The 18,278-nt window shown below is 43.0% G+C and overlaps 1 protein-coding gene across 1 annotated transcript; it reads left to right on the plus strand.

Moving 5' to 3' along the window:
* Positions 1-401: 401 nt before the first annotated feature.
* Positions 402-17,761, plus strand: LOC310870210 (ATPase family AAA domain-containing protein 2-like; the record flags this gene model as incomplete). The annotated part of the gene is made up of 16 exons (XM_083781300.1): positions 402-412; positions 1,295-1,382; positions 7,667-7,782; positions 8,038-8,212; positions 8,709-8,797; positions 9,562-9,721; positions 11,072-11,162; positions 11,386-11,694; positions 12,166-12,283; positions 12,553-12,739; positions 13,038-13,223; positions 14,231-14,366; positions 15,796-15,992; positions 16,112-16,271; positions 16,631-16,753; positions 17,622-17,761. The coding sequence occupies 16 exons, from the start codon at positions 402-404 to the stop codon at positions 17,759-17,761; spliced, it is 2,286 nt and encodes a 761-aa protein (XP_083637426.1).
* Positions 17,762-18,278: the final 517 nt, after the last annotated feature.

An 18,278-nucleotide genomic window follows, 5' to 3' on the forward strand; every position in this document is an offset into this window, starting at 1 on the left:
ACCTCACAGGCAAATATTACTTTATTTTAAGATTCAATAAAGAAGGTCTGTAACAGAAATAAAAGAGCTAGGAATAGGATTAATTTAGCCTGCTATATACTTTTCACCAGAACGCACTGGCTTGGCTACATTTGGACACCCTACAAGTGGATCGAGGTAATTGTGGGCATATTGCTTTTACAGTCTATGGCATATATTGTCCTGGTTGACAATGACAACGCACTCAGACTAGCAATGCAAACTCAGAACGTTTAAATGTGAACTTCTTTCAGTGTGGTTCAAAAAGATGTTTCTTCTCCTGAATATGTGTTTTTTGTCTTTCTGTGCTTATAGTGAACAGAAGCAGACGGACATGGTAATCTTAGACACACAAATGGATGATTGTGGGGAAATTAGTAAGGATGATTACAAGGTAGGCCTAGACAATTACACCCCATGTACCTGACTGACAAGTATAAAGATGACACTCCATACATATACCTGGTGATGTAGGCCTGAATGCATCTTCCCTGTAACTGATGAAGTCTTCTTTCTGCACTTCCAGCCAAACAACTTTAAAACACACACACACACACACACACACACATGCACACCCGCACGCACGCACGCGCACACACACACACACACACACACACACACACACACACACACACACACACACACACACACACACACACACACACACACACACACACACACACACACACACACACACACACACACACACATACACACACACACACACACACACACACACACACACACACACACACACACACACACACACACACACACACAATTGCTTACACTTGTTTTTGTTCACAGGAAGTCACCAAGGCTTAATGGGGTTGGTGAAGTGAATGGTAGGTTTTACCAATACACTTAAAAAACAAACACACCTCAACACTCAATGATGAATAGAATATAGTTCACTGGAGAGGTGAACTGTGTGTGTGTGTGTGTGTGTGTGTGTGTGTGTGTGTGTGTGTGTGTGTGTGTGTGTGTGTGTGTGTGTGTGTGTGTGTGTGTGTGTGTGTGTGTGTGTGTGTGTGTGTGTCTGTTTGCATGTATGGGAAAGGGAAACACCCAGGATTTAAACCATGGTCTGCCATACACAGGAAAACAAACATCCACCGCTCATGCGAAGGAAAATCTCACATTGGCTATTATGCTTATGAGCTGACAGGGCTACTCTACTCCATTACATTTGACCTGAGACAGTATACAGCTATTATGTGATTGTTGATGTGACGTGGTGTGGGTGACATGACATTGATAAAATGAGGTTCTGCAGGTGTTCTGGGGAGGAGTGTGGGACCTCAGAGTCCACTAAGGAGAAGCAGCAGAACCATCACACTGACTACCCGCCGCCAGAACAACATGTACGTACGACGGCATCGCCACAAAGAATGACATCCTATCATTTTCTTCATACATGAAAATAATTACGGTAACAATTGTACAGGAACTCAGAAAGTACACAATCCACTGAACATATTATGCTCTGTTGTGAAGATGTTTCTGTTCTGGGATCACAGTACAGTTTCATTGTGTCTTTCCAGCAATGCTGTCCTTAAAAGAACTGGTGATGTGAAGAAGAAAGGGCGATTCAGCAAGACCAATGTAGGAGTAAAGCTTTCTCTCACTACTGCCACTATACTATTACACACCACTACTACTACTACTACTACTACTACTACTACTACTACTGCTATTGCTACTATCAATTAATCATGCAGTCAAAGAAGGATTTTTATACTGCCTTTTGTTCAGGCTGGACCTCAACAGGCTTTACAATGATCTAATTTCAAAATTCAGACATAATGTACTTCAGCATGCTTTTCTGATTTGTCTTGGTATGCCGTCATGGTAAAGTTGAAGTGTCCCCTGCTTAGCACTTAGCAGGTAACAGTGTTGGAGAATGGGGGTATGAGCATAAACGTTGATGAAGAATGGTGTAGTAAAGGAAACACATTTTCAGTTTTGGAGCATCATCCAGTGTGCAGACCTCAGATCTTTGTCTATTATTCTAACCTAGGCCCGGTACCCGGTTCAGTGAGTGTGTGCTTTATTGTACTTATCTATGAGTATGAACATTCACATTATATATTACTTTTGGAGCTTTATCCAGTGTCCGGACTATATTATTTTGCGCATGCCTTTCTTATCAGTCTACTAACGTGAAGGGTGTTGCACCCATCTACACTTTGCAACACTTTCTCCACCCTCTTCTCTCTCTCCTCTCTGTCTGCCAACCCTCTGTGAGTGGCGGTCTTGGGGAGTGGGATGTTTTGCCTAATCTCTCACACATACAGATAGTTGATCTCAGCAGAAGCAGCAGCCCACTGACAAACAGATTATCAGTCACCAACATATTGGGAGACACTGCAGAGCCCAGTCTGAAAGTTATGGATTGTTGTTTTTGACCTGTGTTCATGTCATTATGCTTGCATGGTTCATACTTTCAAAAGCTAATGCATTAACCCATTAAGAACTCAATCAGGCCCATTCTACAAATGTTTTCTAAATCATAAATTCAAACCTAAAAGCTTAAACTTTTTCATGTCAAAGTTATGTATTTGGCCGTGGACCCACATCTCAAAATGTGTTGTAACCCCAGCAAATATTTGAGTTAAAAAATCAACAGCCTGGGCACCTAGGCTGCTGAGCCAGCCTGGAGGCGTGCCACGGGTTCAGCTCCCGATCCCGACGGCTTTTCTCCCCATCTCTCCCCATTTTCTGTCAGACCACTACTTTCATCCTAGCAATAAAGGCAGAAAAAGCAAAAAAGGTTATCTTAAAAAAAATAAAAAATAGCCAAAGTATAAAACAATGCTTAAAAAGGACCACTTTTCAACTTCATATCTTCATATAATAGGTCCTCACTAATAATCATGATTTTTTTCCTACTCAGTCTGTGTCTCATAGGACGGCTGTGGGCAGTTTAGAAACCGTCTTCCAGTGACATCATCATTAGGCAGATTTTCTTTTTAAACACGATTTTTTTACAAAAATATTTCGATTTTCATTATCATGAGAACGATGGCTTCCATTTTCGCATTGCAACTTTTCAGGACTAGAAAGCCTGCAGTTTCTATTAGCTTGTATTCCCCATCGATGATGTCACTGGAAGACGGTTTCTGAACTGCCCACAGCCCTCCTATGAGACACAGACAGAGTAGAAATAAATTGCACCATGATGATTATTAGTGAGGACCTATTATATGAAGATAGGTTGAAAAATGGTGAAGTGGTCCTAAAGTGGTTAAAATCTAAAATGACACAGATGCTTTCCCAAATATTTTGTCTCACAGTATGGTTGTTGAAGTAAATTTGCCTTGATACAGTTGACGATGAAGCTGAAGCTCTGGTCTGACGAAGGGCCCTCAAGATGTTGAACTATAATGTTTTTCATACAGTAGCTAAAGTAACATACTGGTGATCCTGTATCAAATGCTGTCATTCTGCCCAGATTCTTATGAAAAGGGACGTATGACATTGTTTTTTCAGCAGTCATTGTATCCTGTCTTATTATTACTATGCAATATCAGGTAGCCTTTTAATTACATATTTTATCTTCTTCCGCAGAAGATCTCTCAATCCCAGAGGAGGAAAACTCTGGTGGCTGCAAATAGAGACTTGAGTGATGATGAGGAAGAAGAACACAGTGGTAAGTATGACAGAATGATACCAAAACTACTTGTAACTTGTACCAACCTGCCTGCATGGGGTATTTAGTGTTGCAGTTATATAAAGTAACATGGTGGACATAAATGTTCACATTTGTGTTTTGCGGTTTAAATGACTAAGCTTTTGTTAATTACAGATGAACGTGGTAGAGATATTGACAAGGAACGGGTGACAGTGGATGACAACAACAATAGTGGTGCAGGTCCAAGCTTTGACCCCAGACTGAATAGAGCCACTTCTGTCCACTACCAGGGGCTTACAGATGGTGTGTCTAAAGGTGCTTTAATGACACAAAAATAAACAAATGTTTAAAAATCTTTTAATTGCATATGGCTAGTCCTTACGAAGATAAACAGTAAGTGAGATACACCATCTGTAAGCCCCCGGTAGTGGACAGAAGTAACCAAACCAAACAGCCCCAGTGTGAAAGCGCCCTTACTGTTTTTTCTTTGTAGAGACTGGCCATATGCAATCAAAAGATTTTAAAACTTTTTTCATTTCATTTATTCATTCATTTAATAAGGGTAGATGAACTAGCAAAATGTTACAGGCATAGCAGTGGTGCTATTTTGTAGTTCCACCGATAGAAAGCCCATTACTTTTTCCAATATAGATTTATTTACATAAAATAAATCCAGGCTCCTGGTGAGGTGAATCGTGACTGTTATTTGATACTGTCAAAAGTTTTGCAGTTTTCTTTTCTTTTTTTTTATATTTTTTTAGATCAGAATCAAATGTTTTATGGTCATGAATCACTAGGATCCTGGATGGCTTGGTTCCAGACTTTAAATAATTTATATAAATATTTTTGGAAAACTATATGGGAAGAATGAATAGGTAGTCATGGTAGTCTAAAAACAGTAGTTAGTTATGTTCAGTGTTTATGGTCAAATTTCCATCGTGTCTCTTCTCTGTCCTGTCCAGAGTTAAGTAGGGGTCAGTTGTGGCCGTGCCACAGAGGGAACTACTGCATCAGTGCTTCCAGACTCAATAACAGAACCGGTCGACCCAGCAGGTCAGTCACTTAAAAAATGTACAACTGTCCTGCTGATGGCAAGCATAGCAAGGTAGTCTAGGAGCAATTGGAATGTGACTATTATGTAAATGCCCGGGGAATAAAACTATGAAATACAATTTTAATGATAAAAAGATTTAGCTTCATTGCTTTTGTGCTCATTATGTTTTTCATTCCACATTTGAACATGTTATATTTTGCAATTGGATGTTCTGATGCACTATGAACTGCCTCCTGAACCAAAACTCTGCTTATTAATTATTATATTTGGCCCAGTGCAATACACTTTTCAACTAAGTCCAGTACACCTGCATAGAAAACATCAATACCACTTGTTCTATTACTATCTATTTCATTGTTTCATCCAACAATCTTTTCCCATCTATCATCCTTTATTCCCCAGACAACAAAAGCGTCCACATGAAGTGAGCTCCCAAGAAGAAGAAAACGATGGTGATGATGATGATGATGATGATGATGATGACATTGAGCAAAGAGAATTCCACAGCAGGTCAGTAAGCTAGGTTTAAGTCTTGATGCTAATCTATGTATAAACAATGCATAATATGCTCAATTACTTAATGGTTATGACCTGTGTTGTTTATACATTGAAACCTTGGGGGTGAGCTTGTATCTCCTGCTCCTACTTTTTTTTGTTTAACTTACTATGTAGTATACAACAGTACATCAGTCATCAGAATTTTTGGTTCCATTCCAGCAATGTCAGACTCCAGGGGCAAACCACAACATCAACCACATCATTGAGAGTTGACCCATGACCCTGTACTACTTTCTTTTTAACAAACACTGATTTTTAGACACAAAATCTGAAATTAGAGTTCTGTGATGTTTCAGTTGTATAATTTTGGAATGATGACTGATCTTTGTTTTTGTCCGTCTATCTCCAGGTGTCAGCCTCTCAACCTACATAGAGAGGGTATTCTGGGTACTCACAGACAACGGATGAAGGGGGGAGCAGAAATGGATCCCATGGTTATTGGCCAGGCAGTGAGTTGCGTTCAGAAATGTTGTGCCAATTTATTTGGCCAGGCGTTTGGTCGGTTTGTAGTAATAGTACAACATACACATTAAAGAGACTTTAGTTGTTACTATACGATACTTTAAAACAGTTGTCATGTTGCACACATGCTTAAAATAGCTCTTATTTGCGCCGCCCTCGTTGAAAACAATGTATTTCCAACTCCAGCTTATCTCAGTTCAGGCTGCATGAACAGCGCTCGAGCGCTCGGTTTCTGCCCCCTCTATATCGTAACTCTTCTATTAGCTGGCTCTGGTAGTGGCTGCCTGCACAGCAATAGCCAGAGTGCCAATACTTTATTTAGGACGCAGCAGGTTAAGACATCATGAATCCTGAATGAAGAGTTCATACCGACACACAACAAGATTACATTGTGGTTAGAATGATCGTTGCAGATCATAAAACAGTGGTTCTCAAAAGTGGGGTCCAGGGACCCTCAGGATTCCCCTCGAGCGGGTTCCAACAATGGGACCCTCACAGGTAACTCTTCAGAGTTATGGGTCCTTAACCCATTCTGACCTGAGATCAGATTCATACGAGGTTTCCGCCGGGCACACACTGGTCTGATGAACCCATTCTTTTTTTTTAAAGATATTTTTTTTGCGGCTTACGCCTTTATTGATTTTTTAAGGGATAGAAAGTAGGCTGACAGGAAACGGGAGAGAGATGGGGGGATGACATGCGGTAAAGGCCGTGTCGGGTCCGGGAGTCGAACCCGCGGCACGCCGCGACTGGATCACCAGTCCGGTGCCCAGACCGTTACGCTATGGCCTGGGCCGATGAACCCATTCTGACCTGAGATCAGATTAAAAAAAAAGTCAGTCGCTCTTCGATTTTTCAAAAATAGCAGACCTACAAGCTCGTATCGCGCCACTCGGTGGCGCGATATGAGCTTGTAGATCTGCTATTTTTCAATAGCTAAAGCATAACATGATGCTGACACCAAAATGGGTGCCCGGTCAGAATGGGTTAAATAAAAAAGAAAGGTTACAATTTACAATTTAGGCATTTAGCAGACGCTCTTAATCCAGAGCGATTTACATTAAGCAAGAACAAAAAGCATGGCAATACATCACATACATAAAAAGTAGTTATCATGAAACTGCGTAAGCTATGAACGTAACCGTGTAATATGAAACTATACATACTGTATAAACTATACATACTATACTATGTATATATACTATAAAGTGCTATGACTACATAAAATGCAATTATAGTGCTGTCTACGTAACATGCTATAAGTCTGTATAAAATGCTATCCAAGTCTACATAAAGTGCTTATCGAAGGGGCTAAGGCAAGTGCTACGGGCCATGATGGAGTCTGAAAAGGTGGGTTTTCAGACTACGGCAGAAGATTGGGAGAGAGGCTGCAGTTCTGATTGTAATGGGAAGTGCATTCCATGGTTTTGGAGCCAGAAGGGAGAACAGTTTGGGACATGTGGAGCGTTGTCCCAGCGTTTTTAGTGAAGGTACTTCCAGCTTCCCTGCGTTGGCTGATCTGAGTGCGCGGGTTTGTAGGGTTCTATCATACTTGCAAGATATGGGGGAGCCATACTTTTGGTTGCTTTGAATGCCAGCATGAGTTTTGTATTCTGTGCGGGCAGCGACCGGGAGCCAATGGAGGGAGCGGAGAAGGGGGGAGACGTGGTTGAAGACCAAGCGAGCTGCAGCATTTTGGATCAGTTGGAGAGGCTTAACTGTACATGCCAGTAGGCATGTGCACTTGAGAACCACTGGTCACAAATTCACAATCCATGCTGACACCACATCCTCCATCCTGGTTGATAAGGCATCCATACCCGCCTGCTCATTATTCAAGTTACTCTGGATAAGAGCATCAAACAGAGATTCTTCTCTGCTCTCTCCTCTTCCTTTGACGACTCCTCCCTCGCCTTCTGTCTGTTCCATCATTCTCCCAGGTGGGGTTTGACAGTGTGGGGGGTCTCTCTGGACACATCGCCGCTCTGAAAGAGATGGTGGTCTTTCCCCTGCTCTACCCAGAGGTCTTTGACAACTTTAAGATCCAGCCGCCCAGGTGAGTGTATGCTCGCGCACACACACAATTTAGGCATTATGTGCTCAGACACACACACACACACACGCACACACACACACACACACACACATACACACGCGTGTATTCACAAGGAGTACATGCCTGATACATCTTACACTGTAAATAACACTAGTTTGACAAGTTATAGAGCTATAAATAAATGTGTTGTGGGTCATGACCTTGTCAAAACGCCCCCACCCCCCCACCCATCATTCCCTCTCTCTCTCTCTCCAGGGGGTGTCTGTTCTACGGGCCCCCTGGCACGGGGAAGACACTGGTTGCCAGGGCACTGGCCCACGAGAGCAGCCAAGGTGAGCGGAAGGTGGCTTTCTTTATGCGTAAGGGAGCCGACTGCCTCAGCAAATGGGTGGGGGAGACTGAACGGCAGCTCCGCCTTCTCTTCGAGCAGGTAAACCAGGCTCATTCCTTGTTGTTGTTGCCCCAACTATGTCTCACCCATTAAGACCTAAGGTTGATTCTGCAAATGCCCTCTAAATCAGTAGTTCTCAGTTCTCACACTTTCAAGATTTTCGTGACACACTGCTATTTTTGAATAGCCAACGCAAATATTTTAAATTGCACAGATGCTGGTTCCCGGTTTTAATGGGTAAACAATCATTTCACTGTAAGAGGGTTATTTTCAGGGTATTAGCTACTGGCCTTGTATTTCAATTGCTTGTTTGATAGGCTAACCGATTCTACTGTTACTTGAACTGTCACATTGTATTCTTATCTACTCTGTGGCATGTGTACAGTTACAGTATATTATTCCTTGTAGCTCTAATTTATGCAATTTCCTGTTGGGCCATGTTAAAAATGTATCTCATCTTAAAAATGTAAAATAGAATAGAAATCGGTTTGGTCGTATGTTTCATGATTGGTTCTGGTCTGCATGTCTTCTTCAGGCCTATCACATGCGTCCCTCCATCATCTTCTTTGATGAGATTGACGGGCTGGCGCCAGTCCGGTCCAGTCGACAGGACCACATTCACAGGTCAGACAGTTGTTCAGTGTTGTTAAGAATCAGCGAGATTTATTTATCTACTTATTCCAATGAATGCGTGCAGTCATTCCCCATCGTTTCAGCTGTATACTAATAACTAATAGGTGGTTGGCTGTTAGTTCTGCATTTGTCTTAGTGCTTTCTGATGCCATCTAGTGGCTCAGTGGGGGAATATAAATTGCATTTGCTTTTCTACACAATAATTCACTTGATTGCTAAAGCAATAAATATGTTGGTCAATGTGACAGTAAGGCTACACACCTGCAGTCTGCAGTATTTCTCTCTTCCCATACATATTGGACCTCATTCACAACGGCGTTTACGCTCATATCGTGAGCGGAGTGTGAGAGTACGGGCATTTACGAGGATTCCCACGTTGAGTGGGAATTCATGGCCATGAACTTGACGTTGACGGCCATAAACTCTATTTAAATAGTTTTTGTTTCCGGAGCTCCTCTGACTCCGTTCTGTGACTGTCAGAGCCTATGGTATAGCCTACTCGGTGTGTGCGCAGCAGACGGCCACTAGGGCTACTTAGGCCTATATAAAAAACAGAAGCTTGATCGGACGGATAAATACGCGATCATTACGCATTTAATTTACACCTTGTCGTATATTTCCGTTGTGAATGAGGACCTATGTGTCTATATTCTCCAGTCTCCACTCTCCCCACCTCTGATAAATTGTTTGGTCAACTGAAAGTTGAGATGATATTGGTAGGACTGAATAACATTAACAGAAGATTATCTTCATAGTTCCATCGTGTCGACCCTGCTGGCCCTGATGGATGGTCTGGATGACAGAGGGGGGGTGGTGGTGATTGGAGCCACCAACAGACTGGACTCAGTTGACCCGGCTCTGAGACGCCCTGGACGCTTCGACCGGGAGTTGCTCTTCAGCCTGCCTGACAGAGAGGTTTTTATTATTATTTCTAGTAGTAGTTATAGTCATAGTAGTATGCAGTAGTACAATGGTTCCCAAAGCGTCGGTCGGTACCCCCAGTTGGACCCCCCAACAATTATCTAGGAGGGTCCCCAGCTGAATAGCTTAATGTGCAATATTGTTTTCTCACTCAACAGTAAACAAACCAACATATAGTATAAGTGTATACAGGGGTATCTGCACATTTCTAAAGTTTGCAATTTAATGACTTTTACTAAATACTAAATTGGCCAAAATGCCATACATCACGTAAAACAGTGTGAAAATAGCCAAATTACTACGGCTTGTAGTGCGAGGAGTTGGGAGCTTGTAGTTTGGCTTTTTTGCACAATATTTATCTGTGGAACTGAGTCAAACAAAATGTAATGCCTACAATTCCAAATATGATTATTTTGGGGGTCGCGGCCTGAGAAGTTTGGGAACCCTTGCAGTATGCAGTACAGTAGTATGCAGACACCAGCACGGTGCCGGTGGTAAGGTGATTGACACCCCTTGCCAGGGGTGCTTTGCTGCGTTTCCCAGCCAGTGTAACCAATAGGAAAGAAGATTGTGGTTGACCCTAGTCTTGTGTGACCAGACATCTGCGCCTACTGATACGTCTGGTGACATATATATATTTTTTTTTAAGATTTATTTATTGATAATGCAGATATTTACCACAGTGAGTTACGGAATCATGATTTTCAAACTAAAAAAAAGAAAAGACAAAAAACTGTAAAAACAAACCCCCCCCACCCACCCCCCACCCCAACCCCAGAAAGGAAAACTACACAGCTCTCATTACTCTGTATTGTACACAACACCTCTTGACAGCAACAACTCGGATAAATACATGAAAATAACAATATAAATAAAAACTCAAACTAAATCAACCCAGAGGAGATATTGAAGGTAGAACCTCAAAGAACCTGCCCCATATCTTTTCAAAAGTAGCAGGCCTTCTTCTTACATTGTACAGTATCTTTTCAGGGGTACAGTATGATGAATGCTCATTCAGCCAGTGTCTCTGTGAAGGTGATTTTTCAGATTTCCAATTAACCAAGATGATTTTCTTCGCAGCTGTACTGGCGAGTAACACAAAGTATGCTTTGTTAGTCTGGTGACATTTAAATGGAGAAAACCAGCGGTAACAAAACTGCCCACTGCTCTGTAAACCAATCTAATACCAAAGCCTTTGTATTGGTTCTGTGATGCTGTTATCTATCTATCTAGCTATCTATAAATGCACCAAGCCTCTGTCTGTCTCTGTATAATCCACTTAACTCGTGCGTTCGTGCTTTCGTGCGTGCGTGCGCGTGTGTGTGCGTGTGCACATGTCTTCAGTCCCGCAGAGAGATTCTGAGGATCCACACCAGGCAGTGGAACCCTTGTCCCTCTGAGGCCTTCGTGGAAGAACTAGCAGAGAAGACTGTTGGTATGGGTTCTGTTATATTATACTGGAGAGAGTTTTATGACGGCAATAATACAAAAAGCCCTGTGTATCTACGCTACATTTGTACTACATTTGTTGCATACAACAAGCATAAAGCCTGTGTGTGTAAGGTTATGTCAATTTGTCTCTGCCCCAAGGTCAAGTCACCAATGCAAAGTACATTATTCTCAGTAATAAACACACTTCCTGCCTATCGCCCAATCAGGCTACTGCGGTGCCGACATCAGGTTTGTGTGCACGGAGGCGGCGCTGTGCGCGCTGCGCCGGCGCTACCCGCAGATCTACGACACCTCGCAGAAGCTCCTCCTGGACGTGTCCTCCATCGCCGTGAGCGGCTGCGACTTCCTGGCGGCCATGGGGAAGATGGTGCCGGCGTCTCAGCGCTCCGGCACCTCGCCTGCCAAGCCCCTGGCGCCTGTGGTGCGCCCTCTGCTGGGCCACGCCCTGCAACGCATCCTGGAGTCCCTGCTGAGGCAGTTCCCCCATGCCGAGCAGGCGCTGGAAAGGAAACGAGGTGGGTCAAGTGGTCAACAGTGTCTGATGATGTAGAAAAGGACCTGGTAGAATGGACCCAGGTACTGCTGGTAGAATGGCTCTGATGATGTAGAAAAGGACCCAGGTACTGCTGGTAGACTGGCTCGTTCATCATAATCAAAAAGTGTGTATCGTAGTGTATTGTTTATTTAGGTCGCTCCTGGTGTGGACTAAAACCCCATACCCCAGGGGTTAAGGCTAGCACCTCAACACTATGGTTAAAACCATAACCCTAATCCCTTTGGTTTGTATACTACGGTCAAGGTCATGCTTTTCTGTCATCCTTTTCTGTCAGAACTTTGGGTATAGAATAAGAGATGTGGAGACTATGAAAGCATTTCCTCATGCTCGGCAGGGCCTGAGGAGGGCCTAAGGCGGGTCAGGGCTATGCTAAATTATGTATGGTTAATCATGTATGGTTCGCAAATAAGGAATATTCATCGTCCATCAGATCTGACCACAAGTATCCTGGATGATGACCTGATGCACAGAGGAGAAGAGTGTTCCTGTGACTCCATCTCTAAACCCTCCCCCTTCAACAGTTCCTCGTACATGAACTGCACAGACAAGTATGTCTGACCACATACATGCCTAAAGAATGCATACATGTACTGACAGCCTTTTTAAATCCTGTTTTAAATGTTGAAATTGTATACTGCTGAATAATAGACTGCCTAATTGAAATATTGCAGGAAATGTTTTACTTGTTGTTCTTCTGATAGCTTTTTTCCTCTCTCATATGCTCCTAGCCTTCTCTTCCACATTCCAAATATGTTGCTCTCGCCGTCCATGTCTCACTCCTTCCCCTCTTCACCCTTCTCACCCTCCATCCTTCCAGAGGTGCGGCGCACCATCCTATGTCTCACCGTCCCAGGGTTCTGGTGGCGGGCCTTCCCGGTGCGGGGCAGAGCTCTCATCTGGCTCCTGCCGTTCTCCATGTCCTGGAGAGGTTCACCGTCCACATGCTGGATGTGGTCACGCTGTTTGGTGTCAGCAACACCTCCCCAGAGGAGGCCTGCGCTCAGGTAACATTAGCAAGCACATTCTACTGACATGAGACTACCATTATTGCAGGGAATGTGAACTAAATTCTGGCTGAATTGAAACAAACGAGTTAAATCCCACTATATAAATGTGATATATTATTAGAATTATTAAAACAATACAATACAATACACTACATTCTCAACTACAATATTGTACTTTAAGGACATGGTAAGACTGCAACATCTCAAGGTAAAACACAATTTTAGAGCAGATAACTATGACACTGTGATAGTGTGATACTCCAGTAAACTTTGGTCCCTCCCTGCTTTGCCCCAGGTGTTCCTGGAGGCCAAGAGGACATCTCCCAGCATCCTCTACTTGCCCCACATCCAGCAGTGGTGGGAGACCTCGGACCCCGTCCTGAGGACCACCTTCATCAGTCTGCTGCAAGACATCCCCTCCTTCTGCCCCATCCTCCTCCTCGCCACCTCCGACATCCCACAAAAACAGCTGGATGCTGAGGTGAGGACTGAAGCGTGAAACACACACACACACACACACACACACGCACGCGCACGCGCATGCACGCACGCACACATGCGCACACACACTCACACACACTCACACACACACACACACACACACACACACACACACACACACACACACACACACACACACACACACACACACACACACCTGGGATGTGCGGATGTTTAATCTCTAGAGGGTTAAAAAGAATAAACCCATGCTTCCACTGTGAATTTCTGCAATTTTAGCATCCATGCTAACATTTGATTGACTTAAAGGATAAGGCTGGAATAATTAAAAAATAATTAGAAAATGTTCTCTTATAGTCAACATACTGTAACTTTAAAAAATGTCAAGGCCTAAAAAATTTACTTCTCTGGTAGCAACTTTATTTATGGCAAGAGTTTTCAATGAGCATATGTGGAACTGAGGTTGAACAAAATTGCTACCACTTGCAAGTTGGAAACATTACAATGCCCAAGTTTATTGCAGTGATGGATTATGCTGACCAACGCAACGGTACGGCTCTGGGACTCGTTTTTTCGACAACAATGAAGTTATATGACTTCTAGGATATGAGCTATTTTTGTTTTGGCAAGACAGAAGACCAGAAGAGACTATGCTGACAATAAACAAAAAATATAATTCCTTTAAGGAATTTGTGAAACAAAGAAATAAATAAAAGAAAAACACATAGGCCTAAAGATCATTGTGGGAAGCGTGAAAACAGCTCTCAGCACAAAATGCAAGCATCGATGTTCTCCATTGTGAAGATGGTGGACATTGGACAAGTCTGTTCCATTTCTTTACTCATCTTTTGGTATGAATCAGCTTTAGCTCAATCTCAGTCAGTACCCACAGTATGGATTACAAATACTGGCTTGATGACCTCTGTCACCCCACAGACTCTGCACTGCTTTCTGTCTCTCCCACTGTCTCTTCTTCACCCATATTGTCGAACCCCCTTCCTTCATTCCTTCCATGCCTGTGCTCTTCAGCTTCAGGTTCTGTTCCGTGTGGACTACGGTGAGGTGCACTCTGTCAGGGCTCCTACCCAGCAGGAGCGGAGTGAATTCTTTGAGGACCTGGTACTCTGCCAGGCTGCCAAGGCCCCGGCCGACAAGAAGAAAGCATGTAGGTGTCTGAGACACGGTGCCCCAAATTAAAAGCTTTGTTCTTCTTTTTTTTTTGTTGAATATTCTGTTTTTTATTTTCAATTTTTCACAAAATACACAAAACACCCGTCCACAGCCCTCCCCACATACAAACCCACATACATAGAATACAACACAGTTAAAGCATAATAACAATAATAATATTATACAAAAAACGTGAAAAACAAACAAAAAACTAAACTAAACAAAACAAAACAAGAGACAAATCTACTATACACTAGAAATTTGTTTCCGGTAGCAGTCGATCCAGACTGAGATAGCTATAACAATACTGATACAGGTAAGGACAAAGTCTCCATGTAATTCAAATAGGGCTGCCAAATCTTCAAAAATTTCTCAAAACCCCTTGAACTTCTCAAAGTATATGTAATCTTCTCAAGAGGGACACAACTGTTCAATTCTGAGAACCATCTTGCGATAGGTGGGGGGGAGTCAGACTTCCACGTTATTGCAATACATTTTCTAGCAACCCCGAGTGCCACCTCTATAAAATTTATTTTGTGTCTACCTAAATTTGCACTGATTGCACTGAAGTTTCCTAAAAGGCAAAGTTCAGGATCCAACGGGAAGGGAGCATCTATAATTTTAGCCAGTGTATCACAAATATCATGCCAGAATGTTTTAACTTTTATACATTGCCATGTACAGTGCAGAAATGAGCCTCTTCCGTACCGCACCTAAAACATAAATCTGAGATCTCAGGTTTGTATCTATGTAACTTTTGAGGTGTATAATAAAGTTGGTGGAGAAAATTATAATGAGACAGTCTATACCTAGAATTGACAGTAGCAGAGAGGCTGTCACGACACAAATCAGACCATAGATCTTCATCAATAATAATATTTAAATCTGACTCCCACCTTTAGCTTTGTTCTTCTTGATCTGAGGTTCATTACCGCTGCAAGATGAAAGAAATATACCACAATTTACAATTTAGGCATTTGCAGACTCTCAATCCAGACTAGAGCGACATACCAAGGTAAACCAAAACGTAACTTATAATATCAAAGTATGTATAATCTGTACACACTATAAGATGGCAGGTCTACAAATGAACCTGGCTAGTCCACATAATATTTATATACAGTATATCTAAATGACATTTTAGCTGTGCTATGGCAAGTGCTACGGGCTAAAATGGAGTCTGAAGAGTCAAGTCTACAAATTACGCCTGGAGATTGGAAGTGAGTCTGCAGTTCTAACTGCAATGGGGAGTTCGTTCCACAGTTTGGGAGCCATTAGATCTGTTGTATCTGATGATGCAGTCAGCTGGATGGACTGTACAATTACATTAATGTAAATACCGTGTAATGCGTATGTCCACCTCTAACCCATAACTCCTCCTATACTCTACTCTCTTCGCCGCCTCCACCCTCTCCTCCACTCAGTGATGCAGGAGTTGGAGGTCCTGCCCGTGGCGGCTCCCCCTGCCCAGTGGCGGCTGTCGGAGCAGGAGCGTCTGCGATTGGATGAGCAGGAGGAGGACGTGCTCCGGGAGCTCCGCCTCTTCCTGCGTGACGTCACAGAGCGATTGAGGGTGGACCACCGCTTCAAGGCCTTCAATGAGCCTGTCGACATAGAAGAGGTTAGTGTGTTGGGGTCTATCATTGTGTGTGTGTGTGTGTGTGTGTGTGTGTGTGTGTGTGTCAGTTCCTCGCACAAAACCTGTCGATACAGTCAAGGTGTTTGTGTGTCTGTGTCCAGGTGCCAAACTATCTGAGGGTGATCAAGAAGCCCATGGACCTGTCTACACTACTGTCCAACATCGACCAGCAGCACTACATCACGGTGGGTGGGTTTGTCGCTGACGTGGACCTCATCTGGCAGAACGCCCTGCAGTACAACGAGGAGAGCGACCCCTGTGGTGAGGAGGACCTGAGCATCATTTTGTAGACAAACCGCATGCAGTAGTGTGGTTGATGAGCACTTCCTCATGTGACTGCTTCCCTCTACCCTGTACCGTTTTAGACACAAGGCAATCTAAACCATCGCTCCTTCCGTCTATATTGTACTTTTTAGGCACAAGGCAATGCAAATCTGTGTTTTCAAATATTTTTTGATGTTATGTTATGTCTTGTTTAGTTTGTATTGTTTCTCTCACCTAGCTAGGCTTCTTATGACCACCACCCCACTACTACCTAAGCCAATGGCAAATGCATCCTTATTTCTTATGTGTGTGTGTGTGTGTGCGTGTGTGTGTGTTTGTTTTTTGTGTGTCTACAGGCCGCCTGATCCGTCACTGTGCATATGCGTTCAAGGACACAGTGCACAGCATCATCAGACATGAGCTGGATGAGTACTTTGAGAAAGTCTGTGAGGAGATAATGGAGTCACGTATCAAGAGAGGTAATACATTCCTATAACTACTACATCCCATACCTATTTAATATATACCTAGATGTTGGTGAGACAAAAGACTTACGCATCAAAAGAGACTTCTCAACCAGTTCCTGGCTATCGCTTTTACCACTTTAAGTGTGAAGCAATGTGAATACCTAGTAATGTGAATACCTTTGTGTGACTTAATTCAAATCACACATGAAGAGATTTGTTAGGGAATCTTGTTCAATCATGCAGCAGGTTGCATGATTAATTGAAAAAAGATTGCGATTTAGATTCAGAATGCAATCTCATTTCTAAATTTGAGCAAGAATCGTGCAGAACTAGTTGGCTGTCCAATTCATTTTAGTTACTGTTATGTTTTTGCTATACAAGACAGAGACTTAAAGAGAGGTTTAAATCAAGCACTTTGATGCTGTCTGTTTAAACTAAGCCACAGTATTGGCTTCAGGTGCCACATTTTTAATGTAGTAATGTTCAGCAACTATAGACTAAAGACAATCTCAATTCTTGTGGAGGGAAATTCCTCCACAAGAATCCTCTCAGCCAGTGGGTTGAGACTCGAGCGTGCCAGATAGACAGTTCTGACATGCTCATGGACAAAGCGCAACTTAGACAACGTTACTAGCATTATGAGATGGAATGTTTTAACCACTCAAACCCTATGTAATATGTTCACCTGGGTCCCACAGGGGTCTATATTTGGCCCCTCCTTTCCCCGCACCAAATCCTTTCACCAAATAATTACCAGTTGTCTGTCTTTTCTCCCAAGTTTAATACTATCAGCATGCCTTCGGTTGTAGTGGGTACTCATGATTCTTTACAGCAATGCATTGTCCCTAAACTGTATCTAACATGTTATTTATGCTGGCAGGTTGTACCTCATCTCGCTCTGCTGAATCCTACTACCAGAACCACACCACATCAGAGGACTTGGATGGTAACAAAGATGCCGGCTGGCTCCTCACTCCCCATGAGACGCCACGATCTGAATGTGAGTTACATTACCACTAATCTCTCGAGACAGACTGTTGACTCGCATCAATAAGTTCAAAGGAAAAGAGGGCACTGTTTTTCCTTTATTTTTTGACGATGGGTTCTCAGATTGCATTACCACTGACCATTTTATACTAAATGAGTTTGCATGAGTTTGCATGTCCTCTAGGGTAGGCACCCTCACAAAAACATGCAGTAATCCTGGTCTCTAAACTACCTCCCCCTGGCCAGCCTGATGGAGGGGAAAGGAACTGGTTGCAATAAAATGTTCCATCCACACGCTACATCTAGCCTATGGCTTCTCCCTAACCCTTTTTCGGATCGGACAGGACATGAGCTACGGACACTAAAAAAAAACAAAAAAAAAACTATGTGTGCAATGTATGCACTGTATGACCTCCGGCGAAAAGAAGCAGCTTGGACTCCTCATGCATAGAAAGAAGCATGAGGTCAGTCCACTGCCCTCCCCAGGTTGGCAGAGGAAGTGTAGCGCCCAGGATTACATTAGATAATTGACACTGGGTAAAAAATGGGT

This window comes from Protomyctophum parallelum (assembly GCF_964188405.1).
Source record: "Protomyctophum parallelum genome assembly, chromosome: 1".
NCBI lineage: Eukaryota > Metazoa > Chordata > Actinopteri > Myctophiformes > Myctophidae > Protomyctophum > Protomyctophum parallelum.